The sequence below is a fragment of the Danio aesculapii genome, chromosome 19 (assembly GCF_903798145.1).
Source record: "Danio aesculapii chromosome 19, fDanAes4.1, whole genome shotgun sequence".
NCBI classification, from domain to species: domain Eukaryota; kingdom Metazoa; phylum Chordata; class Actinopteri; order Cypriniformes; family Danionidae; genus Danio; species Danio aesculapii.
In genome coordinates this window covers 27,723,326-27,744,998 of record NC_079453.1, presented here as the reverse complement: position 1 = coordinate 27,744,998, position 21,673 = coordinate 27,723,326, and the positions used below count along the sequence as shown (strand labels likewise).

At 34.4% G+C, this 21,673-nt stretch overlaps 1 protein-coding gene across 1 annotated transcript in view; it reads right to left on the bottom strand.

Annotated features, from left to right (window-relative positions):
* npr1a (natriuretic peptide receptor 1a) overlaps positions 1-21,673 on the bottom strand; it is a 189,531-nt gene that overhangs the window by 84,891 nt on the left and 82,967 nt on the right. Inside the window, exon 5 of the mRNA XM_056479373.1 lies at positions 8,627-8,762. Coding sequence (XP_056335348.1) covers positions 8,627-8,762 — 136 coding nt within the window. The remainder of the gene's footprint in view (positions 1-8,626; positions 8,763-21,673) is intronic.

Sequence of the window (21,673 nt, the reverse complement as noted above, 5' to 3'; positions counted from 1 at the left end):
CAATTTGACTGTTGTGGCCATTCAAGGTAAACACTCAGAACTCTTTTGTGTTTTGTAATTTTAATAAAATAAATATTCTAAAATTAAATATTTAGGAAAAGGACAACATTTTAAAACTGATGGCTCTTGTGAGACTATGACTGTTTCTCAATATGCATCTTTTAGTGTTCTTGCATTCTCGTGTTCTTGTGTAACGTCATCATCAACGGTCATTTCCAGTTCAGTTCCAAAACTCAAGACCGCAAGTTCCCGGATGTGTTTTTGATTTCGAGGATGCATCGATGCAGACTTGAGTGCAAAACTCGCTTGAGAAGTCCCAAAAGTCATTGTGGCTGAATAAAGGAGGTGGGAAGTGCAGCATGTTACATTATTATTAAAGTTGATATATGTAAATTATCTATCTGAGGAGTTTCTCTAAATGAGATGGTGAAAGTAAACAATTTAAGGGTGTTTATTTTTTTGAAACTCCTATAAAAATCTGTTTTATTTGTATTGTGCAAAGTATATTTGTAAGGCTTTCATGCATGTTGTATATATAGAAAAGGGGAAAAACAATAAATCGCTATATGAATGCTGTAATGTTAAATAATTATCCGTTAAAAATGCCTGAATGTCATGTGACCATCAGGAAGAACAAAGCATCTCATTTCTCACAGGGCGCGTTCTGTGTTCTCATGGTCTCCTGTGTTCGTTCTTCTGAGGTAACATGGCAAGGCCGCTCTCCATGAGAACGCATGTCCATTCTCTGCATTCTTGGAAATGAGAAACAGCCTATGTATTTTTTTATAAATAAAGAGGCACTTATAATGTGCAATAAAAAATAAATGTAAAAAATATATTAAGCACAAGATGTGTTTCCAGATTTTTGCCACCGAACTAAAGTTGAAATTTTAAGATTTCCTAAAAGCTTTAAGTTTTTACAAGACTTAATTACAGTAAATGGCTCATTTACCGCAGAGTGCTTTTTCAGCACCTAAATGATAATTTTCGTTTTGAAGTTTTGGTTACCAGGACCTGATGGAGGTTTCACTAAAAATATCTTAATTTGCATTTCAAAGATGAACCTGAGATATACAAGTTTAAAAGTGCAAGAAAATTATGAGAATTCTCATAATTGGGTGAACTACTCCTTTAAAGCTAATGGTAAAACAGTAAAGACAAAAACAAGTAAAGTACAGACTTGCTGTCTTCAAGAAACGACTAAAAACGCAACTGTTTAGTCTCCACTTTCCTTCATAATCTGCAACTGCCTCTCTGGCTATACCACTAACTGTGCCCTCTCTCTCTCTGTGCCCTCTCTCTCTCTCTCTCTCTCTCCAAAAAAAAAAAATAAATAAATAAAAATTTTTACTAATGCTTTGCTTCTTAGACTTTACACACCTGAAACTTGTCTATAGCAATTGTTCACTGCTGCTCTTATAGTTGTGTGAATTGCTTCCTTGTCCTCATTTGTAAGTCGCTTTGGATAAAAGCGTCTGCTAAATGACTAAATGTAAATGTAAATGTAAAGCTTGTGTACAAAGTTCTTTTTTAAATGTGGATGTTATGCTCTCTTGAAAAGCACCAGGACACATGTATAAAGGTATATACAGTGTTCAAAATAACAGAGAAACAGCTTTGCTAAAATGTTAATGTGTCATGCAAAGAAAAGGGACTAACAAACTACCCATTTTATATATATATATATATAGTATAAATTAGGGCTGCATGATACTGGAAAAATTGAACATTGCAATATTTTGTTTCACCGTGATATTGTTAGTGGTATTACTGCAATATGAATACTGTTTCACCAGATGACTTGAATATCTCTATTTGGAAAGAATGAATCATTTTAGATTAATTGGTATGATTCTGTAGGGTAGTGATGCATAAAAAAGCAATTTACGAGCATATTGTAGATAAAAACAATAGAGCAAAAGACACATATGAAGTAAACAGTGTTTTATATATTTTTAACAGTATTCAGTTACAGTAATTGAATAATCACATGTAAAGTAATACTGCATTGTCAACATTGAATAAATAATTCAATAAAATTATCCATTATTATGAAGTAAATAGTGTTTTATATTTTTTAACAGTATTCAGTTACAGTAATTGAATAATCACATGTAAAGTAATACTGCATTGTCAACATTGAATAAATAATTCAATAAAATTATCCATTATTGATTTTACAAATGGTACTATTTCTTTTTAAAATCATCATGCCTCAAAAACACATGCAAATAATAAACTATAATCCAGACTCAAAATTGCATAAGCTGCCATGTAATTATTGCGAATGATCACATTGCGATATCGATACTGATACCGATATATTGTAGCCATAGTTTAAACAGAAATAGTATATTGATAGAACACTTTATCTAGCAGAATGTGTTATTAAATGTATTTATTTAGAGGAAACTGAGCAGCTCAAATTTAAACATTCATCTAAATGTTTCATAAAATAAAACATTTATTCTCTTGAATGTTATTTGTCTCATAGACACCATGGTTTTCTGAATTTCCTAAAAATTAGGTCCTTGGGTAAACTGTAAGGGCCCTATCACACACCTGGCGCAATAAGGTGCAAGACGTGTTTGGTGCGATTTGTTGCAATTTTCAGGCCAGTGCAACAGTAATTTTCACGTTTTGCACCACATTGTTTAAATAGTAAATCCGTTCTGGTCTAAAAAGGAGGTGTGTTAAGGCGCATTGTTGGTGCGTTGCTATTTTAAAATAAAAAGGATTAAAATTTTTACAAAAATTACATAAATATAAAAACCACTGCCTCCATGCCTCATCTCGGGGGGCTTTTCTCAGTTTATTCATCACAATTTGCATTTGTATAATGTTATTATTATTAGTAGTATTATTTATTATATGCATATTTATATTTGTTCTAATAAAAACAAGTTTAGATTTGTCCACCTGTCAGGTTTTGGTGACATAGCCTAATGCAGGGGTCACCAATCCCGTTCCTGGAGGTCCGGTGCCCTGCAGGGTTTAGCTCCAACTTTCCTCAACACACCTGCCTAAGTGTTTCAAGTATACCTAGTAAGACCTTGATTAGCTTGTTCAGGTGTGTTTGATTAGGGTTGGAGCTAAAATCTGCAGGACACTGGACCTCCAGGAACAAGTTTGGTGATCCCTGGCCTACTGAATGCATCACCATATGGGACAATATACAAGTGTTTGGATGTAACTCAGTCCACCGCACTCCGTTATTATAGTTCATTTATTCGTTAGCTGGAGATTAGAACTGAATTTAAAAAATAGTTTTGAAACAAATATTTGTGCTTAAAATGAAATATATAGGCTAATGGATGTCTTCAGTTAAGTGAGTACAACACCGTTTCCTTATCTACGAAAGTAAAGAAGGTAAAGAGTAAAAGCAAAGCAAAATAAAGAGAAAGTAAAGAGGTTGAATGGAGGTTGAACGTTCTTTATCCTCGCACAGAAGGTTTGTTTAACTATTTTCTCACTAGTGAAGCATTCAGTTTTCCCACATACTGACTCTTAAAGGGAATGGAAGATGACTCTGATTAGTTTAATCCACGTTATGCTCAAAACACACCCATAACTCATTAAGAGAATAAAATAGCAAAAGTGGATTCAGACACACCCTTAATGCTTTTGCATTATGCGCTTTAGACGTTGCGCCTAGATCGTTAAAAGAGAGCCCTAAATATTTTTGATTTTATGGACAGTCTTTCCACAAAAAATGTTTCTATCAGTTTGTTTCTAATGTTTTTATTCCCTTTTTCCTTTATGCTTTTACTAAACTGAGCTCTGATGAAAGTTAAGTTAGTTTTAGAATAGCATGAATAAGTCCCCTGTGATGGCTTAATGAACTGGACTTTTTACATTTTCTGAAGAAAGAGTGCCTCCTCATTACAAAAGTTGAATTTTATGAGTTACTGCCCTCTGCAAAATGTTATCCACAAATGTAATTTTCACATATATAAAATGTCACAAAGTTCTCTCAAGAGCTTCAACATTAAATACAAGCTGCAGAACGAGAGAGAGAGAGAGAGAGAGAGAGAGAGAGAGAGAGAGAGAGAGAGAGAGAGAGACTGCACACTTATTTTGTGTTCAGCTGTGGTCTGAAAGATTTATTGGCCTGTTGGGGTGTTGCTGTGGTTTTCCTCCATGAATGGATAAGCAGTAGGAAGACAGACGATTGAATTTGTCTGTGGTAAATATCGTGAGATTAAATTTATTCATAGCAGGTCAATGGAGGGAAAGAGGGAGAAGATAATGGGTGTTTCAAGCGGATAAATGGAAGGGTGGAGAAAGAGAGAGAGCAGAAAGGTGAGGGTGGGTGTGAAGAGTGTTTGAACAGGGGAACAGGAAGAACAGGCAATTTGAGGAGCTCGGCGGCATTTGCGATAAAAAATTGAGGACATTCTGGGTCCATACAAGCTGAAGTGGGAAGATCATCCAGTCACAAGCAATTTAAATAGGATTCTGACATTCAACAGCATGAGGAAATTTTGCTGTGAACTTTTATTTAATCGCACAGCAGTGACTGAATATGCAATAATATTTTGGATTTACTAAACGGAAGCCTACTTTGTTATGCTGTAGTTATTCATTCATGGTTTTTTATTAATAAACAAAATATGTGTGTTTTTAGCTTAATAATTCCTATTTAGCTAATCACTAATACACTAAAAAAATCTGTTAATTAACTTGGTGTTTTTCTGTTTATTATAGTTATGAATTGCATTATGAGACCTTCATCTCTGCTTTGTCAATTCTTGCATGTTGAAAATTCAACTGTGCAGTTTACTGACCAGGCTCAGCCCTGCTTAGCTTCAATGAGTAACCAGTTTTAGGCTTCAGGGTGATATGGCTGTGACAATATGTTATTTGGAGAAGATTTTTTTTCTTTTTCTTAGTTTTAAATAATTGTTATCAAAGTAAATCAAATGCTAAATGAATGATATATCTTCTTTTTTACTATTTGAAAATGGGATGAACTGATCGAAAGATACCCTGATTGCTATCGATGCATCCATTAGGTTTTCCAAATAGCTCACTGGAATGTGCTCAGCTCAGATGTGACGACATTCCCATTTTTGACATCTGACTTAAGTTCAGCCTCAAATCCAACACACCTGCCTGCAATTTTCCAACAATCCCAAAAGCGTTCATTTGAGCATGTTCAGATGTTTCATTAACCTTAGAGCTAAACTCTGCTGTACACTGGCATAGGCAGTGAATCTGAAGAACCCCAACATAATTTCTCCTTTTCCTTTCCTTCATTCTGCTCTTTTCATTACTCAATTCTATCTTGAGCCAAATAAACACAACATACAAACACTGACACATCAAATCCGCACTGCAGCTCTTGTGCATGTGTGGGCTCAGGATCGATTTGCTATGTATCCTGTTATCAAGCACATGCAAAAGAACGTGTTGTGCAAGCTAACAAGTTATATAACATCTAAACCCATATAACTCACAACGCCGACAATAAGGGTCTAAACTGAGCCGCGGTTTTCCTCTAAAGCCTTTTCCCTTTCTAACTGCCTTCCTCTGATCGTTCAGACGTACGGCTCCGTGATTGGAGTGTGACTTGATTGTGGGTGTTGAACCTTGTTGTAAAGACGGTTGGGATTGCCAATTGGCAGTGTGTGCCGTATTTAGACCCTTAAGGGGATATATTGAACACAAGTTGCAGAGCGAACTAAACGCAGCTTATTAATGAGCACAGTATAACAAAAGAAAGAAAAAAGACACAGCCTTTAATTAGAGAATCGCCAGCCACTTCTTTTTACCCATTAGTGTCCTGTTTGCTTTTTAAAACAAACTCGCTCTTGGCCAGAATCTCATTTTTTGGAGCTGAAGCTTTGGCGCAGAATGAAACACCTGCGATTTACAGATAAAAACACCTGCAGGAGCAGAACATCGGCGCACGGCTCAATCCCAGGCGATAATAATCTCTGCGTTGATCACAGTGAGTGCTGACTCCAGTGGCAAGCACCAAGAAAGATGCATTTTAAAGACTTTTAATGAGCAGACTGGTTATGTGGTATTCAAACACAACATGCCGCGTGCTGATCTACTCTGCAGAGTGTTGCTGAAACATGAGTAATGGACTTTCTATTCAGCGGTTTGTGCTTTCAGTTACACTTGCCATATAAGAGCAGATTGATACACACGAGCTGTAAAAATAATAAAGAGAAAGGTGTTTTATACCAAAGACTGAGTGTGTGGATAAGCTGTTTAGGTGACTTATGGTGTGAGCTGTGAAGTGAGTCATCCTGCAGTCTGGGAATTACACAGAAATCAGGTGTAAGGTTAGACACGGTGCTTTATCGCTTTACCAGTACAAGTTGTGGTTATATGGAAGTGGGTAAATTAAATAAGCCCTTTTAAAGATTTAAATAATCACTTTGTCTGGAGGGGCAACATTCATGTGGGTGTTGATATATTTTTGATATAATCAGTAAAATTGCTAAATGCTAAATAAAGTTAAAGGTCCTGTGAAGTGCTTTGAGATGTGCATTTTTATTCAATGATTGACATAATCTCAACCGAGAAACTAAGAGAAGGCAGGGCATAATGTAGCTCCTCCTCTTTAAAAAAAAGCCAATAGTGTTTTATCACCGCTCTGCTAGTGAGTGTTTTTGAGCTCAAGCGCATCAAATAATAAGCAAACAAGAAGTGTCTTGGAGAGGGCGGGGCATGTCAGATACTAGAGAGCATTTGATTGGTTATGATGTGAAACTATAGTATTGGCTGAGGTGAATTAAACCATTAATTCATTTAGGCAGACGTGACAAACTGCAAGCTTTATATGTTGATATAAGTTTTATATCTTCTAAACACAAATTTTGTCACTGCTTTGGAGAAACAAAAAGTAATATATATATATTTTTGCCATAAATTTCATATAAATACAATGATTAATAAATACAATTCTGTAGCTCCAGGTTAACTATAATTCAGACTGGACATTGTATATCTTTGCGATGTGACTATTACGGATGGGCACATTGCGATATCAATGCTGACACGATATATTGTGCAGTTCTAGTATGGTACTATACCAAAAAAGCATATATTTTTAGTGCAATGGTATAAAAACATGACAATAAAACATGATGACAGACACTCAAATCTTAATTTATAAATCTCAGTTAAAGTTTAAAATAAAAATATGATATAACAAAAGTTCTGTTCAGTACAGTCTCATTTGATCGACCAATAGGCATTCATACCAGATGCGGATGAAGCATCAATTGCAAGTGATTTACATGTTAAGTCAATGCAAAGACGCGAATAGACATCCTGCGATGCTAATTGCATGAATGAGGTGACGCAAATGACGTTATTCATGCAAATGAAGCGCAGCGCATGACACGATTCACACCAATAAATCGGCGCAAATTGAACATTTTGCATGTTTGATCATGAATTCCGTGTTTGCATGAATCTCTCGAATTGGAAAATCTTTGAGTTGGAGAACTTCAGCGAACATTTGCGCCACATTAACCAATCAGGAGCTTGCTCTTGTAGGGGCGTGATTATGATGTACCACCTGTTGTTTGTGTCCCGAGGGGAAATCCTCCTGCCAACATGCTCATCAAACTGGGCTTGGCTCAGTTGGAAGCACTGCTGAAAGCTTCCATCATCCAGGTATAGTTTCTGGAGGAGTTTATAACCTCACAGAGCTGGGTGCACATTACAAAGATTCTAGTGGACTGAATGAATCTATGCTGTTTTTCAGTCTTCCTAAATCACATAAAGCACAGCTAATCTCTCGATAAAAACCATGTTAGATATTTAGCAATGAAACTAAAGTCATGGGACCGTAGGGATGTAACGGTGTACGGATCACAAACCACAGTTTGGAACGCATGCTATAATGAAACATGAAATTTTGTGTGAATTGTCGAATCATTAATTGAAAATAAATATGATATGTTTATGATATTTAGCATTATCAGCAACAGTAGCAAATTTTCCGTTAATTTTTCATATTGAATATTTTCATTTTTTTCAGCTGTTTCTTTCTTGATTTTCATATTTATTAAAATGACAGGTTCTAAGTTCTGTTCTGGAAAGCAAATGACGTCTCCACCCATTTTTGTTAATCCAATAAATGGTCCGATCCGTGACTCAAAAACCATAGTCTAATGCGAACCGTGAGATTTGTGATCCGTTACACCACTACCGGATAGACATAAGCCCCGCCCATGATGCAAATCCACATCTGTTGTGAAGTGATTCAGGCAAGAATGCAGTGAATTTGACGCGTGAATGAAGTGAGTAAGCTCAAAATATTCTATTTTACGTGCAAATAGCATGATTTATTTGTGCGTTTATTCTGGTGTGAACACCCCGTAAGGCCATTCTAGTAGATATAGAATTCTTGTAGTTCCAGTGTTAAAAGACAGAGCAAAACAACAACAAAAAAGCAAAAAGTAAAAAAAATGTAAACAAAAGGCCAACAAAACAGGTAGAATTAATGTGATCTGAAAGTAAAAAAGTGCTTGGTCATTTGACATGTTTGTCAAATGCAGTTTCATTGTTCAGAACACAATGTAGTATAGACCAGACCTTTTGTCATTTAGCCAGAAATGTGTCAAATTTGAGCTTGTAGTTGAGTTTGAGCAGGACTGACCATGATATGTGCGATTCCACATCCTCTTATTGACCACGTCTCCTGGAGGTCTCGAACCCGACCGATCCATAGTTTCATTCAAGGCATGAGAATAAAGCATGACTCCATCGTGGAAGGATCCAGAAATCAGATTCATCTGCAAGTCAGGAAGAGAACAAATTACACACTAGCACAAATTATATACTAGCATGAAATCTTTTAGTAATTGAGGCTCAAATTGGATTTGATTACCAGATCTCTAGATACCACACTGGCAGTGTTTTTGAAGAAACTTCATCATTGCAAGGTTGTAATTCGATGACCCACAGGAGAGCGAAAAAGAAAAATGGCAGCGTTCCTAATTCTGTCTGTCATTCTCTTCTGCTTCACTGTTTAATATCACGCATTCCTTCTGTCTTCTTTTAAACATGATGAAATGCAGTTTGTTTGTTCTGCTCCAACGTGTGGACTTGAGCACATAGGGTTCATATTTTCGATTAGAAAAATAAATTACAAAATGGTGATAAGGAGTTGCAAGTGAGAAGTATTTCAAACTTGCTAGTCATTTACTGTACATAAAAAAGCACCATATTACACACAAAATAATTTAATAACAGACTGGAAGTCACAGAATATAAAATGTCTAAATAGTCTCATTTGCATCTGATTGACTGAATTTATTAAAGATGTTTTGCAGTGTGGATGCTGTAACCTGTTAATATGGGCACAGACATTAAGAAGCAGCGCTAACACAGGCAGTGTGAAACAGCCGTGATGAAAACCTGACAGGTCAAAATTTTATTGAATAAAAATGTTGCATTAATATCAGTGTGTTGACATTTACTTGGGTTGGTAAGCAATAATTTAGCATAACCCAGAAAACTGCATCAACTGCTAGATTTGGCCAACAACAAGCAAAATAACCACATGCAGATTGAACCACAAAAGAATCGCTGAGTCAAAATTGACAGGGAAGCAGTAAGCATAAAAGAATCAATATTGACAGGGCCAAAGAAGAAATGCCAAGTGATGTCGTTATAGTTCAATGCAATTTAACTAGACAGTTCGATAATGTTGCTTTAGGGAAACACACCGCAGATCTATCTAGTTTGTGAATCATTCACACTGATATACAAAAGAAATGATTCATTTAAGATTGACTTAAAAGAATCATGCATAATATTCTTAGAAAAAAGTAAACATACTTTAAATGATAACCATCCAACTTTCAAAATATAAGAAAATTAATAAACTAGTTACTGGATACATTCAAAAAATAAAAATAAAACTACCTCATGCTATTTCAGAATAGATATGGAATCCTTCTGTGGTGATAAAAGTTTAATGTGTTTTATTGTGATGTCGGGTCGTTTTTTAGATAAGTATAAACTGTGTTTCCATGAGAGAAACTATGGATTATAAGTTTTGAGCAAAAAAAAGTAATAAAATGCATACAATAATATAATATAATATATATATATATATATATATATATATATATATATATATATATATATATATATATATATATATATATATATATATATATATATATGTATGTATGTATGTATGTATGTATGTATGTATGTATGTATGTATGTATGTATGTATGTATGTATGTATGTGTATGTATGTATGTATGTATGTATGTGTATGTATGTATGTATGTATGTATGTATGTATGTATGTATGTATATGTAATGGAGAGAAGATTTTTTTTGAACACATTTCTAAACATAATAGTTTTAATAACTTATCTCTAATAACTGATTTATTTTATCTTTGCCATGATGACAGTAAATAATATTTTACTAGATATATTTCAAGACACTTCTACAGCTTAAAGTGACATTTAAAGGCTTAACTAGGTTAATTAGGTAACTAGGCAGGTTAGGTTAATCGTAAGTTATTGTATAACAATGGTTTGTTCTGTAGACTATTGAAAAAAAATGCTTAAAGGGGCTAATAACTTTGACCTTAAAATGTTTTATTTTTATATATATTTTTAAATTAAAAACACTTTTTGTTCTAGCCGAAATAAAACAAATAAGACTTTCTCTAGAAGAAAACATATTATCAGACATACTGTGAAAATATCCTTGCTTTGTTAAACATCATTTGGGAAATATTTAAAAAAGAAAAAAATTCAAAGGGGGGTAATAATTCTGACTTTAATTGTATATATAGAATTAAAGCAGTTTTTAACTTTTTAAAAACCATTTTAAGGTCAAAATTATTAGCCCCTTTAAGCTATATATTTTTCCAATAGTCTACAGAACAAACCATCATTATACAATAACTTGCCTAATTACCCTAATCTGCCTAGTTAACCTAATTAACCTAGTTAAGCCTTTAAATGTCACTTTAAGCGGTATAAAAGTGTCTTGAAAAATATATTATGTTTTTAGAAATGAGTTAATAAAACTATTTTGTTTATAAATGAGAAAATCTATTATATATATATATATATATATATATATATATATATATATATATATATATATATATATATATATATATATATATATATATATATATATATATATATGTATATAAATAAATTGATTAGTATTTGAAAAATGTGCCAAATTAAACAACTTCTAATTACAGGTTTTCTGGATGTTTCACCATGTCAAATCTAAGACTTTTATTAAAGACCATTATTAAAGAAATATTACACCAATATTTCACAATGTTGGTCTCATTTGTAGTCATAATAAAGTTAAAAACTCATTTAAAATAAAAATATTTGCACTAGCAACATAAAGAACTACAAAATCATGGGAAAGAAAACACATTTTAACGAGCATTATGTTACACTGACAGGAAAATTAAGAGTTTAAATTATTTAACACCCAGAAAACAATACTTTATACTTTAAATTTAAACTTTATATTTATATATATTTTTTCAGAACAACCCATTCCCCATCAATTTAACTCCTTACAGATGAGGGAATACATAAAAAAATATAATTATATAAAATAAAAAATTAAATAAATAATAAAAATAAATAAATAAAAGGTATAGCCATAAATACTTTTCAGGGGATACATTTGTACATCAAGTTACATTCTGTTACATTGTAGTTACCTCAAATTAGATTGGTGATAGGTTAAGTAACCTCTAAATATACATATCTAAATATGTTGTAATACTCTTCATTTGTTGACATGCAGTCATTTTTTCCATTATATAGACCTGTTTAAGTCTCTGAATACAAATTTGAAGACTTTTAAATGCGTAAAATTTTGATTTAGAAAAATCTGACTTTTGTAGACCTTTTAAGACCCCTCAGTATCTCTGAATTAATGTCATGCAACATGCAAATCCAGGTTTCTATAAAACATGTAGGTTTCATACTGCATAATATCTTTGATAAAGCTGATTTTAGCACTATTTTACTGTACACAATTCTACTTAGGCTAAAACCCTGTGTTACTGTAAGCCCGTTCTTTCCTTCCTATCACCTTTGGTGCAATCTACCAACTTCCAGTAACTCTGAGAGGACAAACACACACCCAATAGCACGACACAAGCAAGGCCACTAAATTACACAATGGCATGCTTTATTACCCCTGCATGACGTTAAGCCATGATTACAACCACCCCACATGTGTGAGAAAACCAATGCTGTTTCCCAGCAGTCTTTGGGGACAGAGGTTTGACTGGGTAAACATGTACATATATCAGCTGCTGTGATGTTGGTATGTGAACATGTGCATGAGAGACTGTTTAGAAAGCTCAGACTGACGTGTGATTATTCAAACCGTGGGGCTACACTGCCATTTATCACCGCTATATATTTATTTGAATGAAAATCGAACACAATAATTGCCTGCAACAATTTGAACTATTTGGCCACGTGGTATAGTCAAATTCAATAGGAGCTGCATATTCTGGACACAGCATTTAGACCCACAAACATCAAACAATGGAGAAAGTTGAGCATTTTTCCTGCTTCATTTATTTTTGGTATACTTATTTACTATTATATGTTGTGTAATAATTTGCAGTAACAATGAAAAAGTGTTTACTAAAATATTTTTAATTAGCTTTTTTGGTGTTTTTACTTTTGGCTTTTATTTAGATGTACTGTACAATTTTCACTATTAACAAGCTGTTAACATTGACTTTTGCCTCAAAATCATAATTAGCTGGTTATTAATAGTTATTAAAGTATTAATTAGATTTAGTTGTATAAGATATTAGAATATGTTCTTGATAAGTACTAATAAACATCCAATATCTTAATACTAGGCAGGTAATAAGCCACTAGATAATAGTAAGAATTGGTAATTGAAGTAAAGGACTCTATTTTAATGATCTAGGCGCAAAGTCTAAAGCTCATGGCGCTAAAGCATTAAGGGCGTGTGCGAATCCACTTTTGCTATTTTACGGAAGGAAACCAGTGAAAGTTTGCACCGCGACACATGGTCTAACAGGGTTGTGCTTATTCTCTTAATGAGTTATGGGTATGTTTTGAGCATAATGTGCATTAAAACAATCAGAGTCTCATCTCACATTCCCTTTAAGAGTCAGTTGAGTCGCACCATCGCACATTTGCTATTTACATGGCGGACTTTGTAAGTGGAAATACTGAACACTTCACTAGCGAAAAAACAGTTAAACAGACCATCTGCAGCATGAGGATAAAGAACGAGCCTCCTCCATTCGGCCTCTTTACTTTCTCTTTACTTTACTTTTACTTTTCATTGTTGTACGCACTCCACTGAAGACATCCATTAGCCTCCATATTTAATTTCCTAAATAACATGAAAATTATGGGGGAATTATGGTTTGCATTCAATTAAAAATTAAGCATTGCAGTAAGAAATATACTGTTTGCACTATTGTTTATATATGTATTATATGTCAGTTGAACTAACAAAAGTTTCTGTTACAAAACATACATATGTAAGATTATCATAAATCAACTTCAAAACTGAAAACTGCAAATCACACATCCATAACTAAATATACAATTAATATGCATCTCAAGACATAATGACCAAAATAGAGGAAGAAATGCCTCTTACTTTGGTGGAAGGTTGCCTGAGAGTTGCTATAGAATAGATATTATGGATTGTTGCTAGAATGTTGTAATGCAGTTTGCGGTGTGTGGGTTGCTTTCAAATTTGTGCGTGTTTATGTTTTATCTAATATTTATATATTATTTGAGATAGATTTCAACTGCTGAAAATTATTTCAATAGTTTTTAATTGTTTCTCAACAAATTGCAGGACTTACTTTATGAAAATTTTATAGAATCTTTGACAAAAACATTCCAAAACACTTACAATCATTAAGTGTCTTCAGCTAGGAAAACACAACTCTTAATGAAGATCATTTTCCTCAGATTTTTAAGTATAAAGGGAATCGAAAAGACTTCTCATAAAAAAACGAATCTGGCTAAAGCTGAATTGAAGATTGCTTTATTTTAATTGTAAGATCTACCGAAAGTATGAAACCATTTTAATTAATACAGCTGTCATCCTGAGCTATTGCAGTTATGAGAGAACCAGATAGAAGCCAGTGGTGCAGAACCAGATGGTTGCTGGCAAAACTGAGCTCTGACGTACCGTAATGAAAAGGAGGGGAAAATGTTCCAAAAAGTGAAAGGTGTACAAAAGTGTGGTTGTCATAGCAACCATAGACAGTCCGTGGACTCATCAATACGAAACATCTGTGAGTGACGGTGGATCTGGAGATTATGGAAGGAGGAAAGGAGATTGCTAGGGTCCTAAGAGAAAGGAAACAGTGCAATGAAATGCAAATTTTGAGTAAAAGGTTGAACAGACTGAGAGATTGGAGATGGGGGAGGACTAGATGAAAAAAATGTGATCCAGGCCAAAAAAAGCAACAGGCTGAGAGAGATGGAGAAAAACATTGTGGAGACAAAATAATAGACTGAAAGCATTACAGATTCAGACTGTGAGAGATGCAAAAAAATAGAGCAATATATATCTTATTTTAATATGCTGTGCCTGTGAGAAACAACAACAAAAACCCAGAAACAAGAAAAAAGCTGCAAGTACAACAACAGAAAATCTAATGTAAACGCTAATCTGGGAAAATCAATCAATCGATTAATCAATCGATCAATCGATCAATCAATCAATCAATCAATCAATCAATCAATCAATCAATCAATCAATCAATCAATCAATCAATCAATCAATCAATCAATCAATCGACATCAGAGTTGGGTGTAACATGTTCCACGCATTACTATATTGCAATTAAATTTTTGAGGAACGCAGTAATGAATGACATTTTAAACTTGTGTAATTGACCCTTCGCTAAGCCACACCTAAAAAGCGCCACACACCAATCGTGGCTTACCAACCGTAGCTATGAGGAAAGAACGGGCTTACAGTAACACAGGGTTTTAACCTAAGTAGAATTGTGTACAGTAAAATAGTGCTAAAATCAGCTTTTTCAAAGATATTATGCAGGATGAAACCTACATTTGCATGGTGTATGACATTAATTCAGGGATACTGAGGGGTCTTAAAAGGTCTACAAAAGTCAGATTTTTCTAAATCAAAATTTTACACATTTAAAAGTCTTCAAATTTGTATTCAGAGACTTAAACAGGTCTATATAATGGAAAAAATTACTGCATGTCTACAAATAAAGAGTATTACAACATATTTAGATATGTACATTTAGAGGTTACTTAACCTATCACCAATGTAATTTGAGGTAACTACAATGTAACACAATGTAACTTGATGTACAAATGTATCCCCTGAAAAGTAATTATGATGGCTATATCTTTTATTTATTTATATTTTATTTTTATTATTTATTTTATTTTTTATTTTTACATTATTATAATTTTTTTGTATTCCCTCATCTGTAAGGGGTTAAATTGTTGGGGAAGGGGTTGTTCTGAAAAAATATATATTGAAAAATTTTAAATGTAAAGTTTAAATTTAAAGTATAAAGTATTGTTTTCTGGGTGTTAAATAATTTAAACTCTTAATTTTCCTGTCAGTGTAACATAATGCTTGTTAAAATGTGTTTTCTTTGCCATGACTTTGTAGTTCTTTATGTTGCTAGTGCAAATATTTATATTTTAAATGAGTTTTTAACTTTATTATGACTACAAATGAGACCAACATTGTGAAATATTGGTGTAATATTTCTTTAATAATGGTCTTTAATAAAAGTCTTAGATTTGACATGGTGAAACATCCAGAAAACCTGTAATTAGAAGTTGTTTAATTTGGTACATTTTTAAAAATACTAATCCATATATATATATATATATATATATATATATATATATATATATATATATATATATATATATATATATATATATATATATATATATATATATATATATATATAAAAAGCAGCAACTACAACAACAGAAAATCTAATGAAAACGCTAATCTGGGAAAATCAATCAATCAATCAATCAATCAATCAATCAATCAATCAATCAATCAATCAATCAATCAATCAATCAATCAATCAATCAATCAATCAATCAATCAATCAATCAATCAATCGGTTGACATCAGAGTTGGGTGTAACGTGTTCCGCGCATTACTATATTGCAATAAAATTTTTGAGAAACGCAGTAATGTAATGAATGACATTTTAAGTTTGTGTAATTGACCCTTCGCTAAGCCACACCTAAAAACCGCCACACACCAATTGTGGCTTACCAACCATAGCTATGTGCAGGAGGTCTGTCAACCGTTCGAGCGAGGGAAACAAGCCAAAGCTTTGTGCATGAGGATTGTGCAAATCTGTAAGTTTTGACGGGGTGGTGGAATTTTTTTCCCTTTCCAAAACCTAAAAGCCAGGGGGAGAAATGCCAGTGGATCAAGCTCTGTGAGGGGCGCTAAAAGAGTGGGGTTAAGTTGGTTTTGTTTTCGATATTCCTGGCACATTCAGTGATAGACGGCAATAACTCACACAACTCTTAACCCTAAAAAGATCTAAAGCGTTTTCTACAAAAATACAAAGCAGGTTATGTTTCCCAGCTGTCTTTTTCTTTTTTCACTCGATATTATGAGCGCTGCTCCGTTTAAGCCCTTGCCATAGTAGTCATACTAATAGCAATCATATTTACATCTGTTTCAAGCTACAAATATTTAAAATTACATATCAACAGAACAAAACCGAGATGTGATCACTATATAATCACTTGCGATCAATATACTTCACCTGCAGCTGTTTTTCAGTAATTTATAACCCTCATGCTCATGTCAGAGCTATAATTCACTAATGTTTTTGCCGGTCTTTTAGAGATTTAGTCATTGGTGACGACGTTATATCGGGTTAGTGTCTGCTTTTATATTTGGTGTCGGATTAATATTTGCTGGTAGGGAAAATCTATTTGTTCACTTCTGCTATTTATACTTTGATATGCATATTAATTAATTTTTTTCCACTTAACTGCAAATTAGAATAGAAACTATAAAAAGCACACAAACATAATGACCGCTATAGGTACTGTACATTGTTATGGGTCAATGATGCTAATGTTCAGCACAAATCCATTGATTTCCCCTTTCTGGCTGTTCTTTCTATGAATGAATTATGTAGAAGCACTGTCCATGCTTGTTTCCTCGTTGGTTAGTAACGCTATATTCATTGCACAACAACAGTCTATTAGGCTTTTGGCAAAAAAAAAGGGAAATCACGGTTTAATTTGTTATTATTAAATTATTTTTAAATTTCACCACTCCTGCTGTGCATAAACGTGTTGAATGGTCAGCGTATGATTTGGCTAGGCTAACCTAGCTTCAATTTTGATTAAATTATTTTCTAATTGGTTGCCTATTCTGTCGTGAATATACCCCTGTAATGCATACTTCAGTCCTTTTTTCGTTTGGCTTTCTCAGATGTCTCACCTGTTTGCCAAAAAATGACTAATTATATCCCTGGGAATGTCGAAAGCTTGACAGGCGTAACGACAGTAACTAAGGAGGGTGGGGCTTAGAGAATGGTCAATTTGATTACAGTTACTAAAGTCATTGTAATTGCATGCACTTTTAAATAACTAAAGAACGTGAGCTGAAATGGCTGCTGTCGAGAGTGGTTGCTTCTTCAAGTGGAAATACAGACATTACTTTGTTTTCATCGAGCATAAAAACAAAAATATTGCTGTGAATGCAGTCTAAAGAACTTTTAACTCGACCAACAACTTGTTCAAGCACTTGAAATAAAAGCATTCTCTGACAATACTCGTCACCGAGGAGAACGAGTATTTCTAAGTATGCCCAGAAACACGGCAGCCAAACTCAGCCTAAACAGGCTAAATTGAATTTTTGTGCAGGATCAGGAGTGAAGGGATCTTCAGAATGTGAAGAGAAGCATAGCTGCTTATGGGGTGGTTCACGAATGCGTCTTTTGCGCGTGAGCATATTGGGAGTGCATATTGCACGTGCTTGCATTTTCCAGGGGAACCCAGTTAAAAAACGCTAGTCACATGACAAGAACGGACCGAGCAGCTTCATACTTTGGAATACACACATTTCGGCAGACTAATTACCTCAGACAAACACAGAACACCCAAACACTGCAGTGCTTTTTCATACTATGGATGTCAGTGTTACAGGTATTCAGTTTTCTTTATGTCTTCGTTTGTTTTTAAAAAAGACAAACAGGTTTGGAACAAGTGAATGATGAGAGAATTTTAAGTTGAGCGAACTCTTTAAGTCTGTTGAATATGTCAAGCTCATCCTGTACGTATGTGTTTATTTTGCCACAAGCCAGCACAATGCCATTCTGCTTGATTTATGACACAACTGGAGTTGTAAAGAATGGAAATGTGAAACGCCATTATGAAACAAACCATGGACATTTTGAACGACATGTATCCACATAATACTAATATAAAGACAGCAAAACTACAACACTTAAAGTTTTCATTATATACCTTTTGTATTATTCACTTTTTTTGGAGAGAGGTCTGGATTCAAACCTGGTGCAGTTGGCCTGCATACAATGCTTTTTAATGCCCACACCTAACCCTACCCCTCACTGTGACGTCACTAGCTGTGCTCCATTGAGTGCATTGGGTCTGACATTGCATCTCTGTGATATGCAATCTTAGCTTGCATCATCATGGCTGCATCCAGATACTATTGGCCTACATTTTGTTGTGTTTTGTACAAAAATGCATTTATATTAGTGGTTTTGCCACATTTGCATTGTATTTAATGTGTTTTGAATGCAAATGCCACTTTATCCATTCATTTATTTTTTTTTCAGCTTAGTCCCTTTATTAATCAACTTATCCAGCATATGTTTTACGCAGCGGATGCCCTTTCAGTCACAACCCATCACTGGGAAACACCCATACACACTCATTCACACACATACACTATGGACAATTTTAGCTTACCCAATTCACCTATAGCGCATGTCTTTGGACCGAAACCGAAACACCCGGAGGAAACCCACTGGAACACACGGAGCAAATGTCACTTTTTTTAAAGAAAAATAAATAGTTTTGACTTGTGATGCATGTTATGGATGTTTATTAAAAACAAGTTATGTAATATCAATTGTTCCAGACCTTTGACCTTAATAAAAATTCAGATTTGGACCTTTTAATGTAGACATTGAGAACCTCTGCCCTATACCAACCGTGACAGTAACCTAGGTTTTTCAACTTGATCTTTGGGTTGTTCATATTGGTTGTCTAGGTGTTGATATGCAATTGCAAGGGTGTTCCCGGAGCAGTGGCCATGATGTTGTTGCCAGGTGTTCTGTTTGGTTGTTGCACAACAGTGGCTGGAATGTTCTGGGTGGTTTTGCTAAGGTGTTTTTATGTTGTTGCCAGTGATGGTTCTGCAATTGGATGGTTTCCAAGGTGTTTACTGCCTTAAGTGAAAAAGAGTCCTTCCAGTCCTTTTTGAGTTTTTTTTTTTTTTTTTAATATTCTAGATTTTATATGGCTCATGTGGCTTTTTGTGCCATGCAAAAATCATAAGTGTGATTCTGGAAAATAATAATAAGTAGAAACAGTAATATTCTTTAAAAATGTATCACAATTTATCATGTGCAGCAATGGGCATGGAGTTTGTCCTTCCTCGCCCATAATTACAGCACCAGCTCATTTTAAACGTTTCTGTCACCTCTGATGGATGTCTGCCCTTTTTGTTCCCACCATTGCAACCTTCACGAGAACCACCATTGTGGATTAAATCACCAAAAAAGGAATACGCTTTAAGCATCAGCCACATCTGCCTCCATTTGCTCTTTTTGTTCCCAGTGCAAAGTCACACAGGCCATCCAATCAGAGAGAAGTGTCCCTGTTTAACAATACCTTGGATTAAAGGGGGTATTTATGGAGAAATTAGCTCTTGGTTGATGAAATAGGATGCGAAACTTGAAAGTGGATAGTTCAAGATAGCTCAGTGAAGCACAAGGACAGAGAGAGTGTGTGAGCTAAAGAGTAAGAAATGGAGAGAATGTGTCTTGGCTGTAATAATGGTGGCAGTGAAGGGAACAACTAATTGGAGAGACAGACATGTGAGATGCGGGCAGAAGGAACCTTCCAAATGAGCTCACTGCCCTGGGGAAATGGATGGATGCATCAGGCTAACAGACTAGAACAACAGACGGCAGAACAGTGAGAAGAGTTGCAGACACCTTATTAGACTTCAGGAAAATAATTTGACTCTGCACAGAGCGTATAGCGTATCTCATCTAACAGTTAGCTATGGAAACACAGCTGAAACTCATTCCAGGCATTGCTAACAAGTATGGTTATGCTGGTTTCAGTCCTGGCTGTCATTCGTTCATAGGGAATGTTTGCTGCTGAAAGTTACAATAAGCTACATAACTCTTGCACTGATTTCCAGTATAGAGTTATGCTAGTTGATGAAATCTACACCAGTCTGGAGAATATATAAAGCTGAAGTTGACACATTTCAGTGAAAATGTCCTAACGAATGATGGAACAATTCTTTTAGCTTCATACTATGATTCATTTTTATTAAATAAAAAAAAGTGTCATGCTGTACATGCAAAACTTCAATAATACATAATAAGCCATAGCCTGTTCATAGCTTAAAAGTGTAGTAGATAATCTACCAAAATGCTAACCATTAGCATAACAGCTTTGAAAACACATTCCCTCCCCTGCCATCCAAAGCCACGCCTCCTTAAAATAACAAACGCGCACCTTAAAGATGACACTATGTAACCCACTAGATCATGTCATTCGCCAGTTAGAGTACTTTATAATACTACAATTCCCAATGAAATACTGTATTATATCTAGCACGTTTTCAGTTGTGTAGCAAGCAAAATGTGTCATCATGTGCAATATTTCATGAATGTAAGGATTGCTGGTCTCACTCTAAAGCGACTACTGTATGCTTAGTGCTTGGCCGGCAGGGTGCAGGAATTGCACTTATTACTAAGCCATACTTGCATGCTTTTTCAGACCGAATATTCAAAGTAGCATGGTAAACAATATAGGGAGCACATCACAGGATGTTAAAAAATGAACCATTTTAGACCAGAAAGGGCCCTCATGAAATTAAAGATGGTCACATCAATTTTTCGCTGGGAGATTTCAGTGGCTGATCAAAACTTCTGTGTATATAACCCATTTGTAAAACAATATCTACATAGGTTTGTGTCACTAAAATAGTTTTAAAACATAACATTACCTGTCTAAAAGAAATACTTTAGCCAGTACTTCAGAAATTCTACTTATCAGAATTATGGGAATTGTTGGCCAGACTAATTTAATTGGATGAACTTTTTTTAGTTTTATGCTTTACCCAGAATATAAAAATACATATAAATACATTTAGATCATTTACTTTAATCAGTACTATTGGAATGTGAAGAGACCTTCAACCAGCACAACAAAATGTTTCTGAAGACAATCACCTACTGCACCTTAAAACTTGAATAAACTAAAATAAGCAAACAATGGTTCTTCATTGTTATCATTCACACAAAATGCGTAAGCTTATGTGTCAGTTTGCACAGCTAGTTTATTCTGAATATTGTGGATGTGCTCAGGACCAGTTGTGAAGACTGTGGATTATATGCAATAATAAAGTTCTACTGTAT